Raw genomic sequence first — 16,641 nt, 5'->3', positions numbered from 1 at the left:
ATGACCACTGTTTATTGGATACTAAATGTTTTTACATGTTATCTTATTTAAACCTCATCACAACTATGATTCTATAAGTGACACAGACTTAGAAAGTTGCCCCAAGTCACTTCTTTTGCATGGACTGAATTGGAACTTGATTCCCCATCTGTCTGAGTCCATAACCTGTGTGTCAATCAATACTCAACAATGCCAGAAAGAAAAAGACGCTCTCACTTTGGACTGCATTTCTTTCTTCTCATTAGGAGTGGGGTGAGGATGGCACACAGAATCAAGAGGGAAGCATGATAAGGCCGAGGACAGCCCTGGGGTGGGGGTAGAAGACACAAGTTACTCAGCCACAAACTTGCTGTGTGTGACCTGCCCAAGTGTCCCTGTGTGATGGGATGACGTCTAAAGTTTCTTCCAGCTCTAAAATTCTGGGATTGTTCCTCCTTAGAACATTACCCAGAGTTAAATATTTAAACTGTGACATAGCTTGGATGATAGATGTAGATAGATGGATAGATAGATATAGATAGATAGATAGATAGCAGATACATAAATAGTAGCTGCATAAACAAACATGCATATAGATTCACGGGTGGCCCATTCAGTCCCTATGTATGCCAACCAGAAGTAATATGTAAGTTCTTCCCCCCTTCTCTTGCACAAATTGTATTTTTCCCTTTGTCCTTCTGGATATCTTCCTACCTGCTGATGGTTGGCAGTCGTGAAAGCAATTCCTGAACGCTGTTTTAAGTCTTCACTTGTTGTTAGGTGTGGTCCAGGCATAAGATTGTGTACGAGAAAACTCCTGGGCTCTGCCTGACAAAGAGCTAGAAAGAGCCAGTAGGGACTGCTTCAGTGGCGGGGGAGGGTGTCACCATTTTATTTGGTTTATGATCTGAACCAGGACACGTTTGAAGGGAAGGAGGTGTGATTAGTAGTTAAGCTGGGACAACACGTCTAAAATGGACCATTCTGTGCAAATCAGGACATATCTGTATGTAATGATTTCCACCATCAACATGTATACAGCAAGTAAAAGAAAATGCTGTTTAAAACAAACAAATGCAGATAGAAGTGAACTTTACTTGTTTCTGCCTTCTAGGGTGGGTATGATATGATTTATGTTAATGAAAAACTCGACAACAAATACAGCCATGTTATAAAGAAGACTGGAATTTCCAATCTTCTGCCATTACTTTTTAAAAAAATTTCTTTTTGAACTGCTGAAAAGAAGATTGCCATAGAGTACAGGTGGTGGGTTATTTGTTTTACAGAGTGTCTTAATGAGTTTTTGAATATGCAAATTAAAACTGGGTGGAAGAAAAAAACCCGGACAACCAAATTACTCTGCCTAACAAGGACAGGAATGAGTTTCTAAGGCAGCCCAGGAGAGGTGGGGAGGAAGATGGGAGAATGAGGAGGAGGGGACAAGAACTCAACAACCAGGTTGGGGGTGGGGAGGGAGTAGCCTGGGGGGAAGCATTTGGTCTATAGAGGGACCTGTTACTCCATCTCTTACTGTTGGTTTCGGTGCTGATCTGTAATGTACCCCCTCTCCCTCCTATCTCTTACCCCAATCCACCAGTAAAAGCCCTGGGCCAATGAAACTTTTGTGGAAATCAAGGACAAGAGTCTGGGTTTCATATTTGGGCTCATATGGAAAGGAGAGATTGAAAATGCCTTTGCAACAATTATAAGAGTTAGAAAATTATGACAGTGAAAGAGATCTGACCTAACCATCTCCATCTTGCTTCTAACCTCCAAGCTATCCTTGGTCATTCCTGGGTGCAGGCCAAACTGACTTTGGGAGGAACTTAGTTTATAGTTTAACTTTGAAACAAAAACGATAAGAGCCCCTTCCCGAAACAAACCCCCGTCTTACACGGGGACTAAACTGCTTTTGTAGGACTAACAAATTAGCCTCAAGATTAGAAATTATGGTTTAGGAGTCATGTAGCTAGAGGCCACAAGATTCTGAACCTCCCTAACTGCTCCTGGGGACAACATCACTATTATAAAACCTAAGATTAGTGCTTGAGATATTTTTCAGATCTGGCACTAAATGGACCAGCTAGTGCCTCCCACATTGATAAACTGGCTCATCTGGTCTTGTGGCCCCCACCCAGGAACTGACTCAGCACAAGAGGACAGCTTTGACTCCCTATGATTTCATATCCGACCCCACCAATCAGCACTCCCCCTTTCTGACCCCCTAACCATTAAATTATCCTTAAAAACCCTGATCCCCCAACTTTGGGGGAGGCTGAGTAATAATAAAACTCCGGTCTCCCATACAGCCAGCTCTGCATGAATTAAACTCTTTATTGCAATTCCCCTATCTTGATAAATCAGCTCTAAGTAGCAGTAAAGGTGAGCCTGTCGAGCAGTTCCAAGATGAGAGCAGCTACATGAATCAAGAATTGAGAATGTGAATTCAAGAAACTGAAAGAGGGAGGTAACCAGGAAAAACAGAAGCCTCTCCCACAAATCCCAGAGCTTTGAGTCCGGGAGAGAGAGCACTGGATTTCCTGCCAAAGACACATGGGGCTCAGCCATCTTTCATAGAATGCCAGAGGGAGGATGTGTCCCTGGGGCTGGGGCACTTGGGGACTGGCTGCAGTCCATATAGAAGGCACCCCTGGAGCAGTGCAGGGCACAACCTGCAGGGCCACATGTGGCAGCCTGTTGGGGACATCCTGGTTTCAAGCATCTTGTGGCTATTGGAAGCATTTATGTCAAAGATAGCACATTTTGAGCAATACACAAGGAGGAAAAGAAGGAAAGGGCATGGTTTCTTCTCCCATTCTCTGCCTTAAAGAGGGATGGGAGGAGGAAACAAGTAGAACCCATATTGAAGTCATTTTGTCCTTCCACAAAAGTACTGGAATGGATTCATTTTCTCCAGGAAAAACAGGAAGGTGAATCCCCCTATGTCCTGCCTCAGAGTTCAGAAACACATGTTAAGATGAAGTGGGGGCCCATTTTGCATCCCCCACCCCCACTATCCAGCCTACAGATACTGTGCCATAGAGCCTTCCTTTGAAGGCAGACTGCACCCCACATCTGCCTGCATCCTGCAGCTTTGGTGCTAACCATTGCATTTTAAGAAAGACACCATTGACAATATCAGTGTAGTGAGAAGCATTTTCCAAACTGTGTTACAGAACACCAGCTCTGTAAGATGCGAATGAGTTTAGGCATCACTAGGATAACCAAAGCTAAGCATGTATTTTTATTGCAAGCCTTTGCTCTGCTAGCACGCATTGTGAATTTCCAAAACAGGGAAAGAAGGCATGTATGCTGTGTTTGCCAAGGTCATTTAACTACAGAGGCCAGTCTCTTCTTGTTTGTTTGGATACTTGCTACTATCTCACAGAACCAGCAATGTTTACACAGAACACAGTTAGATACAGAGGCACACAGTGATACTATTTAATAAGTAATATTATTTAATATCATTGCTGACTATATCACATACATTATCTGGTTTAATCTTCCTAAAGACCCTTTGAAGTTAGTTCTGTCATCATCCTCACTTCACACAGGAAGGAACTGAGTCCCACAAAATTTCCATCAGTCCCCCAAGGCCATACTGGCAGATGAAAACACAGGTCTCTGTGACTCTATGTTCTTTTACCTCAATGTTCTACTGAAACCCACAATAACTGTTATATCAAGAAAGAGTTAGGAGTTGAATGAAGCAGGAGAGACAGCAGTGGGTGTGCTGAGCTTGGTGGTGACATTTTGAATGACATTGTTGAGAACCATCACCAAGGCTCAGAGAGAGCAAAAGTTGAGAAGCCCACATTTGTGTCAGGACAGGAGTAAGAAGCAGGAATTGGAGGAATTTCAGACCACCTTTCACAAGAGTTGGTGGTGAAGAAAGGGAAAGAGCAAAGGTGGCTGCCCAAGGGGGAATTAGGGATGAGGGAAGCTGTCCTCTGAGGATAAAGGATATCAGAACCTGTCTACAGGCAGCAGGGAGAGAGGAGCTCATGAGCAAGAGGCTACCAGGACACTGTAGGATCAGCCCAGAGCCAGGCTTTAAGGCACTCTCAGCTCTGCACACCTACAAATCCCTCTTTCTCCCAAGCCAGTATCTGCTTGTCTGGAATCTCTTCCTTCTTCAGATCAGGGATGCTGTTAGGAGAAAGGCTTCTGCGATGCTACTGAGTGGCCTCTGCATTCCAAATCAGGATCTTGTCTTTGTCTGTATTTGGCCTCTTTTTGTCCCATCAGCTAAAAACATCTTTCCAAACATAGTCAGCCGTGAGTAAATCCTTCAAGCCAAAATGAAGGAAGCAAATGTAAAATACCGATGGAGATCATCCAGTTCCCAAGGCAGCATCTCCGAATGTGGAAATCTCTGCCCCAGTGGCGGAGCATTTACAGGGTGAGGTGCCAATCCGTAAACCCAATTCCCATGCGGGGGATGGCTCTTGGAGATCTTAGGGAAGGGCACTGGAATGTGCTCCATTACCCTGCTGTCTGTCTGGCTTAAAGAGTTAGAGGCCTGCACTTCATCTAGATTCTAAGCCAGGACAATTTGGTTTTACCTTGGGAAGGCCTCAAGGGCTGCAGACTCCAAATCCTAACCCACCAGCTTGGCCATCAAGCTCAGCCCTGAGCTGAGTGAGGCTGGAGCCCTATATGGCCACCAAGACCAGGCTGTAACTGGTACCTTGGCCACCTAGTGTCTGGACAATGGCCCTCCCAGTTTGGCAGCTGGCATCCCTGAGAGCCAGGCTGGAGGGAGACCTTGGCATACAGTGCAGCAAGGGTCTTCTGGTTCTGAGAGGTTGTCCAAGGCTCTGGCTACAAGAACCCACCTCCACTGTGCTACAAGTGACGCATGTGGCTGCTCCAGATACAGCTCCGTGGGCTACCCCTGACCTGCTGCCTTCTCTCTTGCCCCATGCATCTCTCAATCCCCCAGCCTATCTTCATGAACTCACACTCCTGGCTCAAGGCCTATGCCATCTTTCCCAGCCTCTCCCAGCCTCTCCCAGCCTCTCCCAGCCTCTCCCAGCTCTCCCAGCCTTTCCCAGCAATCTCAGCCTCTCCCAGCTCTCCCAGCCTCTCCCAGCCTCTGCCAGCCTGCAGCCCTGCCAGGATGCTCACTCTCAACACTGCCCTGCTGGGTGTCCTAGAGTGCCCAAGGCCTCTGCCCCTGCCACCAGCCATTCTTGTGCCGCTTCTCCCTTTTTGAGTCCATTGCTGCAGCTGAGACCTGGGCTCAGCACTCTGAGAAAGGTTTCCTATTCCAAAGACAGCCAAAAACATTTCACAGGCATTTTCTAATGGAACCACCCTGAGAAGAAGCCATCACATTCTCCACAGCACGTATGAGGAAACTGAAGACCTGCCTGGTTAAGTAGCTTGCCAGTGGTCACACAGCAAGTGAGTGAGAGAGCACAGCCCCACATCCACACTCCAGGGTGTGTGTGTGTGTGGTGTGTATTTTCCCTGAGATTCACAACAGCTTCCATTCAAACTGCTCCAGATCTGTAATTACAGGCTTCCAGTAATCTTAATATCTTTCTCTTTAGTAAAGTTAAATGTAGGTGAATTTAAGCTAAATTTATGAATAGACCTTCGACAAAAATGCTTAGAACAAGTAAAGCTCCAAAGACTCAGTGAAGCCTGTTATCTTTCCTAACCAATTCTACATTGTTCTCTTCATCATGTATCCCGACCTCCATCACCACCCTGTGTGAGAAAGGTGTGACTGCATCCATTGCACTGGGTCTGCAAATCGCATGAGGGAGCAGGACAGACCTGAGGCTTGCACCCAGGGCAAAGTGTGGGCCACACACTGGGCTGCATGCTTTCCATGTTCTCTGCTTGCTCAGTCCTGGAAGCAACCATGTAGGATAAGCAGTGCCATCCTCTCCATTTTACAGAAGCACAGAGCGGTAAAATGACTGGCCCAAGATCACATGGCTTGTAAGTGGCAGAACTCCAATCGCAACCCAGGAAGTCTGGTTCCAGAGCCCATGCTTATCCCTGACATTCTGAATTTATTGTAAATCTTGATGTCTTTCAGCTTCAGCCAGAAAACATTCTCCTTTCCTTTTTCCTTGAGACAGAAAAAAATACTACATCTTCCAGCAATGGCTCCAGCACAGTCCTCTACCACCTGCTGGGGAGAATCAGCCTTCGTGTGTGGACAGCACTCCACATGAAACCCACTTGCATCTCATTCATCCTCAAGACAGCCCTATGTATTTGGTGTTGTTTCTCCACTTGACTGAGCAGGAAACTGAGGTTCAGAGACATTAAGCTACTTGCCCAAGGTCCCACAGCTCACAATCTGTGGATCAAGCCCTTGAACCCAGGCCCCCCTAGACTGGGCTCCAAAGCCGATGATCTCTTCTCTTTACTCAGTGGGAGGTTTTAAATCAGAGCATTTAAAACACAGAAACAACAGACAATCCTTTATAATAGAAGAGTACATCGAATAGAACCACACTAGTGTCACACGGACAGCCTCCTCATTTTCCCATAACCATATGCCTGTTGGTGAGGCTCACTCTGCTTGGTTTAAAGCAGGGCTTACAAACTCAAATGCCCACAGGGGCCAGCAGGCAATGAAAGGAGTGGCACCGGCCTGGGGTTTTACAGTAATTGTAACAGCCATGGTAGGCCCGCTGCACACTGGAGAACACACACCTGTCTTAGGGGAGGCAGCCTTGACTCTGCTCTAAGCCATTGTTGCCATGCAGGGATGCAGGATGGGCATTGCCAACTCATCCTACTTTTCAAAAGAAGCCAGGAATCCAGATTTTTAGGTAGAATCTCTTAATTTTTAAATGATGGAAACTAATTCAAATGTTTCTTTAACCACTATTTAAGCCAAACAAAACACATCGTGTAGCTGGATTCAGCTTGAAGGGTGTCATTTTGTGACATCCGGTTTTAAAGTTTATAGAGGATATAAAGTGTGGTTCATTTAAAGAAAGTCCAATTTAGTGTAAAATTATCAATTTAGTGTAAAAATGTTCAAATGTTTCTCTAAACACAGTATAAGCCAAACAAAACACATCTGGTTGCTAGATTCAGCTTGCGGGGTACCATTTTGTGATGTCCAGTGTTAAAGTTTATAGAGGATAGAAATGTAGTTCACTTCGAGAAAGGTCAATTTAGTACAAAAATTATCTGTGGAAATCAAAGACAAGCCTCTGATACACATGCCAATTTGTTAATGAGAGTATTTCTCCCAGCAGCACTTGCTCTGAAGGAACACTTAGTTCATCAGAAGAAAAAAAGCCCATTGTTGTCACCATCTCAAATCTGTTGGGTAGATACCACAGCCGAGTCTTGGCATGATCCCCCTGTCTGCAGTTAGCAGAGCTGTCATGCTGTGTGGCCTTGGAATGATCTCCAGATTTCATGTGATGCCAATGAAGTACATGAAAAACTGGACTCCCAGAAACCACCACAAAGTAATCACTTTCCCATCTCTGCTTGGTACCTTTGGTAAGGACAAACCTCTATTTTCTCCTTCCTGTTTGGTTGGTGATCTGCTCCCAGTTGATATCTTTCTGAAACCTGAGCTAAGGATGGTTCAACCCCCAAAGGCCCTGGATTAAGTGTCTACATCCAAGCACCCCTCCAGTGCTAACCATCCATGGCCCATCCCCAGAGTTCCCTGAGGGAAGGAGGTTCTTACCAACAAGCCATTGGAGCCATGGACTGTGACGCAGCGAGAGAATGTATGATGGATGGAGAGGTCCCTGATGTATGTAGGTGGGTCATAGCCTCCCCTTTCGTCTACATCACCGGCCAGGTGGAAGTGAATCGGGTACTGACCTATCAGCTGCTGTCCCATATGCTTCAGCTCCATGCCCTCCAGGTGTGCTGCCTTAAATCCCAGAGCAAACTAGGAGAGGAGAACCAAGAGTCAGAGGAGCCCATGAGATGCTTTGTGATTTCCCTGGCTGGTGCCCATATTCCAAAGATGCAGAGGCATTGTTCTTTGTCAGTCCCCACCTAGTACTCAGTAAATCAAAGATATTCTCTGCAAATGGGTTAGAATGCCTGGCCCTTCTTATACTGTGGAAGACAGGCAAAGCACTGCTAATGACAGAGGACATTGTGAGGAAATGGAGTGCTTGGAAATGAGATGTTCTGAAGGGCTATGCTATAGCTGGGGCTCACTTTGAACCTCCTTTCCTGTCTCCCAAACCATCAAGTGTTATGAGCAAGGGATAACTCTGAGATAATCTGGAGGAGTGGGCTGGCAAAAAGCATGCCCTATGAGCATGGGGAATCCAGGTTACAGTGAACTATGGAGTAGCAAGAGCCTTTGCCATTGTCTCCCACCCAAGACCTTCTCCTAGCAGAGGGAAAGGGAACACCGACTCTGGAATCTTCATAAGCCCATGTTCTGGTGGCATGTGTGTGAGTGGAGGGGATGCCACACACTCACTTCACGATATGCATAGACCCATTCCTTTCAGGTTCAAGAAAACCACTTGACCACATGGAACTCCTGCCCTCCAGGTGCCCACTACGAAAACACAGTCTGAAAATGAATCCTGTCAAAAGTCAGGCTCAGCTAACCTCTACTAAAGAAGGATAATCTCGGCATGCTAACCATTTCTTCCAAAAATAGGTGTCAACTGGAGTGTCAACTCCAGTAGTGGCGGCCCTGGAGAGCTGTGTTGAGAATGATTCTGAGGGCTAGTTTGAGCTCAGTGGGAAAGAGTCCCCTGATCACTCAAGGACTGGTCTCAGGATTGAAAAGGGGGCTATAGCAGCTTGTGTAACATAGACCTGCTATTTCTGCTTTAGTATCACTAATGAGTTTCTCAACTGAGGACAGTACCGTCACCTCTGTCCCACCCTATACCCAGGAGATGACTGGATATATGAAGTGTTTTTGGTGGTGATAATGACTGGGGAGCACTGCTAGCATTGAATGAGTAGGGGCCAGGGATGATAGAAATCCTATAATATAGGCCTATGTGACAAATAATTATCTCACATAAAATGCCAGTAGGGCCCCCATTGTGAATGCTGTAAGTTTCACTCCATTTGTCTCTTCAGTTCCGCTACCAAAAAGTCTTATCCTTAAAGTGCGTGATATTAGCTTTACAAGAACTGTCTTAGCAAAACTCCGAGGTAATATTATGCTATTGGCATTGAAACCAATTACCACATGAAGAAATTGTGGGTATCCTAAGCAATATAATATGCCTGGAAAAGGCACTTTGCATTGTGATATAAAAGAAATTCCTCTTTGAGCTTAATACTAGGAAAACGTAAGCACCAGTAAATTAGTACCGTTTTTCTATATTGTGCGGTAAGAACCCTGCAGCTCACTATGTCTCTTCTTTGTCTTGACTCTAGCCAGGAAACTCACAGGTAAATTTAATGCTACAACTTCTTTTTGTTGTTGTTGTTGTTTTTGTTTTGAGATGGAGTCTCACTGTCACCAGGCTGGAGTGCAGTGGCGAGATCTTGGCTCCCTGAACCTCTGCCTCCTAGGTTCAAGCAATTCTCCTGTCTCAGCCTCCAGAGTAGCTGGGATTACAGGCACCCGCCACCAGCCCAGCTAATTTTTGTATTTTTAGTGGAGACGGGGTTTCACCATGCTGGCCAGGCTGGTCTCGAATTCCTGACTTCAGGTGATCCGCCCGCCTCGGCTTCCCGAAGTGCTGGGATTACAGGCGTGAGCCACCACGCCCAGCCAATGCTGTGACTTATAGTTCCTCTCACCTGCTTATTGTTTTACCTATATGGTAATGGATCTATTGTAAATGTGACCTTTTGCAAGTTAAATGCTAGTTCTTTTAGGAAGTGATCAGGGTAATAATGAAGTAATCATGAAATAATGAAGACAAGGAATGAAGGCAATGTTGAAACAGTGTGGTGTGTACCACGTGGCTGAGAGCAGAGAGCTGTTTTTTGCCGAGTTAGCTCCATCATCTCTCTTATTCCCAAATGTTGGTGGGGGGAGCTGCATGCTAATGGATAGTACATAAGACTTCTCATACTTCCAGAAGGTGTCCTCCCCTTGATCCCACCTCCTGTTCCCCCACCTTCATCCCTACCAAGAAGCCCCGTCTAGAGGCTGACATCATAGGAACTCTCCTGGTTGGGTTGAAAGACTCTGCCAGAAAGACACATACCTTGATGTGGCCCCCAAAGGTATCGAAGTCAAAGAAATTGCAGATGTGGTTTCTGTAGGGGTAGCATTTGTCCTCCATCTCCCCCATCACTATGATGTTCCGGCTCAGAAGCCCAACCTCCGCCCGCATGTCTACGCCGTCTATCTCCTCCCCGATGTGCAGGTACATTGGTTTCCCTGGGGCAGAAAGGGAGGAAGGTAAGCAACAGCAGGTACTGCATGCCCACTGAGTTCCGGGCCGCTGCCAGGTGCTTCTATGGCTGCTGCTTACTCATCGCCATGCCTGGTGTGCACAGTGGTCTCATGTTACAGAAGGATGAAGGTGAGGGAGGCGAAGTCACATGCCTGCCTGCAGAGCCAGATCTCACAGTTACACAGGCTTAGGTCTGAAGCCCTTGGCAGAAATGGCTAATTGTTCCCTAATATTTGTCTCCTCTTCTGCTTTTCAGTCCTAGACTCCTGCATTTTAGCTGGACACAGGGCCACCCAAGGGAATGACAATTCTCAGCCTCCCTGCAGTTAGGTGTGGCTGTAAGGTTTGAGAAGTGATAAGTGCCACCTCCAGACTACCCTCCTCTTGCTCTTTCCTGGGGGCTGGCAGGCCAGCCTCGCCCATGCAGGTGAGCACCATGCCCCAGAGATGGCAGAGCAATGGGAGAGAATAAACCTGGTCTCTGGATGATACCGTAGATTGCCGATCTTAGGAAGATAAAACAGAACCCTTCTGCCTTTAAAGCCCCTGCTTTACAGCAGTGCAAATTCATAATCTGTTAAAGCAGGCAAATCCCTATTCTGCTTACCTCAGCCTCATGTAGAGTGTGTATCTACAGCCTGGGGCTCCAGAGAGAGCCAGATTGGAGCTTCTGCGTCCACCACTGTGGCCTGGCTCTGGATGCCTCAGTGGTACCATGTGGAGCAGTGAAGAACGGCCTCCACTCAACTCTGTACTGAGCTCCTCACCATCCCTCACCCTTCCTCTGGTGTCGGTGGAGAGGATGCTCTCCCCACTTGTGCACTGACCCCTAGTCTCACCCTTTTCCATATCCTTAAGGCCCTGGACTCCCTCCACTAGTAATTTCATTTCTTCCTTCATTTGGGCTCCTTATATTCCGTCTTCAAACTTCTCTAGACCTTCCCATCCTTAAAAAAACTAACAAACAAAAGACCTTTTCCAGTTCTGCTACCCCTCCTAGCAATTGCCAGTCTCTCTCCTGCTGTAGTCAGAGCCCCTGAACTTGTGGTCTGCACCTAACCCCTCCGTTTTCTCTCCACTCTCTCCCTCCCATCACTCCACTCAATCTCGTGCCAAATGCAGTCCCTTCCCCCCACTCTGTGCAGAAAATGCATCTCAAGAATGGTACAGGGTGACAAGAGTTCAAACTTTAGAACTGCCTTTGATTTATAGCCCCAAATTCTGCCTCCACAACAATCCCACACTCTTTTATAGAATAAAGAGATCTTAGACAGGCTCTAAATTCATTGGGCTCATCACTGAGGTTGCTGACCTGGCTTATGGGTACTTTCTCTTCCATTTGAGGATGCAATTACAGACAGCAATAACCTCCCATGTGGATTCCCAGCCTGAACCACACCACCTACACGGCTTGGCTTTTGCTGTGATCTTGACTGGAGCAATGGAGCACCAGCCTCAGCCCCCAGACACTGCCAGTGTTCACATGTGAAGGCCATGGTTATAATTAGCCCTGAGCAACACCCACTCCAGTGACAATGTCCTTGCTCTCTCCTCCACAGGAAGAGCTGACTCTTGCTTGCCCCTTCACCCTGCACGTATCCTGTGTGCCTGCAGTGTTTCTAGGGATGTTTACTGTTTTGGGATTCTGCAGACTCAGTGAGATTGTGGGGTTTTCTTGAAGTATCTTATTCAAGATGTGAAATTGACGCAGGGCAAATTTGAGAAAATATCTCCTATGGAGTTGGTATTAGTTTCTTATCCTGCAGTAACAAATTACCGTAAACGTCGGGGTTTAAAACAACATAAATTTATTCTCTTATAGCCTTGGGAGTCAGAAATATGAAATGAATCTAATGGGGATAAATCAAGGTGTCAACAGGGCTGGTTCCTCGTGGAGGCTCCAGAGGAGAATCCGTTCCTTGCCCTTTTCAGATTTGAGTGGCTGCCTGCGTTCCTTGGCTCATGACCCCTTCTGCTCTCTTTAATGTGCATCACTCCAGTTGCTGCCCCTGTCATCACATCACTTTCTTCTGACTCTGACCTTCCTATGTCCCTCTTTTAAGGACCCTTGTGATCACATTTGGCCCACCCAGATAATCCAAGATAATCTCCCATCTCCAGAGCCTTAATTTATCACATCTGCAAAGTCCCTTTTGTCACATAAGCTAACATTCATGGTTACTGAAGATCAAGACATGAATATATTTAGGGGTCATTATTCCATCTATCACAGAGTCCTCCTTTTTTTTCAGATACTGGGTTGGGTCTTGCCCTGTCACCCAGGCTGGAGTGCAGTGGTGTGATCACAGCTCACTGTAGTCTCGAACTCCTGGGCTCAAAAAATCCTCCTGCCTGGGGATCCCAAAACGCTGGGACTAAAGGTGGGTGCCACCACACCCAGCACAGAATCCTTCTTTAAACAAGTATCAGACATTAAGTAATAATGATCTTAGAAAGATTTCATTTACTACAATCGACCCTTACTCCCTGATATGCAGATGCCAAAAAGCTCTGTGCCCTGCCAAAGGGATCAGGAGTGGACATCACACATGGAAGCTGTCAGGCCTTCGGTTTCATCCAGGGTTCTGACACCAACCAGGGGAAATGATATGAAATGAGTTAACTCTGCAGAATGCTGGAGCCCCCTCCTCCAGGGCAGCTCACTGAACATGGCTTCTCATTTGGGCCACAGGGCCATGTGTCTTTACAGTTCTAAGATCCAGAAGCAGGGCTCCCTCCGGCCACCCACAGAAAAACCTTTCCTTCCATCCCTGACTCATCTCCCATCCATCAGCTCTGTGGTCTTCAGTTACGGGGCGTTCCCAGGTGTGGGGGGCAGAATCTTTCTGAAATAGAGCTTTGCACTGGCTTCTGAGTGGATCCTGAGAGTGCACAGCAAACTTCACCAAGGAAAGGAAGCAGACTTCCCAAACTCCCCAAAGGGTTGAGCATGTTGAGGGAACAGGCACAGAGAGCAACAGGCTCAGTCTTGCCAGGCAGGGGATGGCAAAGAGGTCTCCATGCAAAACTCAGCTCCCCGTTTACCAGTCTAAGTGGTTGACACAGTGAAACCCCAACTCCTGTGGGTTCATCTCATCACTCCCACATACCCTCTTCTGTCCGGCCAGAGCAGACCATCATCCTTCCTTGAACATGCCTTTGCTATTTAACATCTCAGAGCTTTCATGCATGTATCTCCCTCTACCTGCAGCAAGCTTTCTCCACTTTGTCCCACTTAGCTCCAGTTTCTCCTTCTCAGTGATGTCCTCCCTGACCACACTCAACGTTAGTCTTTCTTTCTGGGAGTTCCTGCAGTGCTCAGCAGAACCAGGAAACCAGGCCGAGCCTCCCCACCTCCAGGACATTCATCCTTCATCTTCCAACCATCCCTTACAGCACGTGCATCCTGGTGCTCTGGGTGCTTGTCTCAACTTGCCAGCATCCACCTTAAAATATGGTGTCCAGGAAGGACACTGACTAGAGGCTTCTGCTCTCGTAGGTGGCCAGAGGACCTTCCTCAGGGATCTGGTCTTGAACACGGCTGCAGAGATAAGATAATGTGATGGGGAGGATTGTGACTCTGGAGCCAGGCTGTGAGGGTCAGATTCCAACTCAGCTCACAGCTGTGAGTCCCTGAGCATATTTAAGCTCCTAGAACCTCAGGCTCTTCATCTATAAAATGGAGATAATAATAGCACATACATCAAAAGTTGGCTGTGATTGTTAAATGAGTTAATCCATGGGATGTGCTTAGAAATTAAGCCCCTGGCATATGGTGGGAGGCTAGTGTAACAGAAATGACACCTGCAGCTGTCACTAGCACCATCCCCAAGGCTCCCACCACTGGCTTCACACCTATAATAACGGGAGTTGGTAGATAGCAAATTTGGCATCTTTCTTTGTTCCATAGGGGAAGTTGGGCAGGGTGTAGGAGTGACTGTCAGGTAGGTGGAGGCACTGTGTTTATCAGACTCCTGTCAGCCAAGGAAATATAAGTCAGATTGGGAGCTGCAAGAATATTTCAGTCCCACAGCCATCTTCCCAGATGCAGAGCTTCCTATCAGAACCTTTTACAAGACCCGGCCATGGCTGTTAGCTGCGGCAGCTACCTTATCTGTCCTGCTGCCGCCTTCACTGGCCACTCCCAGGCTGCTATCCGAGAGATGAGAGACAGTGTGTGCCTGACTCCCCCGCATCCCATCCTGCCTCAGAATTCTCCCACCAGCATCCACTCCTCCCTTCCTTCTCAAAGTACTGATACGTGAAGCCCAACCAGGGAAAAGCAGATGTGGCCAAACTAGCCTTGTCTCAAATAATCCAGAAGAGCCATGAGCACCTGGGTGAGTGGGGAGGAGGCCTGGGAAGCAGAGGGGCTCTGCACAGTTGCCCTACACAGGGCTGCAGATGTCACCCTTCCCTAGTCTTTACTCTGCAGGTGTCCTGCTTCCACAACCCCCAGATCCCTCTCTACAGAGTATACAGGGTTCTAGCTACCCCAGGGTCAAGAGAACAAAAAACATCAAAGACCTTCCAATGGAAGGAGCCAGAGTGTGCACATGTAGCTCAGACCTAGCAGGACTCAGTGAGTCTGGTGGAGAGGGAGATGGGGCCTGACCTTCTCAGATCGGGTATGAGGACAAGCCCAGAGGGACTCAAGCTGGAGGGCCCCAGAAAGCAAACTTAAACCCAGGTTCCTCGCAGTCATCTTCAGGAGGAGACTTTGGGAACAATCGCCTTCACGGAGGCAGAATGAAGCAGCGCATGTAGTCTTGGAGCCAGATAGCTCTGAGTTGGAATCCTGGCTCAGCTGTTGACTTGCTTGACCTACATCAGTGCCGCCCACTAGAACTTCCTGTGATGAAGGAAATGATCTATTCTGGGTTGTCCAGTATGGTAGCCACTAGTCACCGGTGGCTACTGGACACATGAAACCTGGCTGCTGTGACTGAGGAATCAATTTTTTTTTTTTTTTGAGACAAAGTCTCACTCTTGTCCCCCAGGCTGGAGTGCAATGGTGCGATCTCGGCTCACTGCAACCTCCGCCTCCGAGGTTCAAGTGATTCTCCTGCTGCAGCCTCCCGAGTAGCTGGGATTACAGGTGCCTGCCATCACGCCCGGTTAATTTTTGTATTTTTAGTAGAGACGGGGTTTCACCATGTTGGTCAGGCTGGTCTCAAACTCCTGACCTCAGGTGATCCACCTGCCTCAGCCTCCCAAAGTGTTGGGATTACAGGCGTAAGCCACCACGCCCAGCCAGGAATAGAATTTTTAACTTAATGTAATCCAATTTAGACTTAAGTAGCTACATGTGGCTGGTGGCCACCATATTGGAAATTAAATGTCTAGATATTTAATTTCCATCAGCCTCAGTTTCCTCATTCATGTCATGAAGAAAACAGTAGCCCCTACTGTATTAGGTTGTTGTGAAGAGTGAACAAGATGGTTTATGTGAAGTCCTTGGAATATCACAGGAAACGAAATTCATGTTAATTCTAGCTAATAGCGGCATTCTTTAAAGGTGTGGGGGGTGTTCACGGGCAAAGTGGGGAGGTGGTAAAGACAACAGCGTGGAAAATCAAGGGAGGGGAGTTCCAACTGCCACACTGTGAGGTGTTGGTAATCGTACTGCGGTTGACAAAATTTTGAAATTTTTTTTAGATGATTCATGCATTTTCATTACTATGTTACCCCCATCTGTTTCCCATCAGAAAGGCTGTAAGGGAAATGCAAACAGTCCTGTAGAAAGAAATCTGGGAGCAATGAGGAAGGAGGACCCAGGGAGATCGTGTCCGTGTCTGCAGCCAGCCTGGGGAAGAGAAGCCTTAGAGATAGCTGTGTCCCTAGGTGGGTGGGTGGGGCTCACAGAAAAGGGAGAAGCAGGTGGAGTCCTTGATCCTGTCAACAGGGAGATGGAGAGCCAGAGAATGGGCTTGGGGATGAATAGGAGGAATGTGAGCCTCTCCAGAACAGACAGACACAACACAAACACACACACACACACACACACACACGCGCGCGCGCGCACACACACACACACACACACACACACACACACACACACACACACGCACCCCTACCTGGGGCTTTTCTGTTGCTGTTCACCAGGAGCTGCTGTTTTCATGGGGGCCTCACAGCTCCTGGGCAGAGCAAAGGAGGTGGCTGCTCCGAGCCGAATGTCCTTAAGGGAGAGGAGGTAGGCTGGGGTGGGGCTAATGCGGAAACAAGCACAGGCAGTGCTAACCCCAAGAAAAGTGGAGGGCGTTGAGGTGGGCGCAGGATCTTCTCCACTTATCCTCTCCCGCTTGGTACTCGGGGCCTGGAG

The 16,641-nt window shown here is 47.4% G+C and overlaps 1 protein-coding gene across 11 annotated transcripts in view; it reads right to left on the bottom strand.

Moving 5' to 3' along the window:
• CEMIP (cell migration inducing hyaluronidase 1) overlaps positions 1-16,641 on the bottom strand; it is a 172,430-nt gene that overhangs the window by 34,658 nt on the left and 121,131 nt on the right. For all 11 annotated transcript variants that reach the window (XM_054450910.2, XM_063652438.1, XM_054450912.2 and 8 more), the window contains 2 exons: positions 10,128-10,303; positions 7,664-7,873 (listed from right to left, as the gene is read on the bottom strand). In XM_054450910.2, the coding sequence (XP_054306885.1) occupies positions 7,664-7,873; positions 10,128-10,303 (386 nt within the window). The remainder of the gene's footprint in view (positions 1-7,663; positions 7,874-10,127; positions 10,304-16,641) is intronic.

The sequence above is a fragment of the Pongo pygmaeus genome, chromosome 16 (genome assembly GCF_028885625.2).
Source record: "Pongo pygmaeus isolate AG05252 chromosome 16, NHGRI_mPonPyg2-v2.0_pri, whole genome shotgun sequence".
NCBI classification, from domain to species: Eukaryota; Metazoa; Chordata; class Mammalia; order Primates; family Hominidae; genus Pongo; species Pongo pygmaeus.
This window is presented reverse-complemented; position numbering and strand designations above follow the sequence as displayed.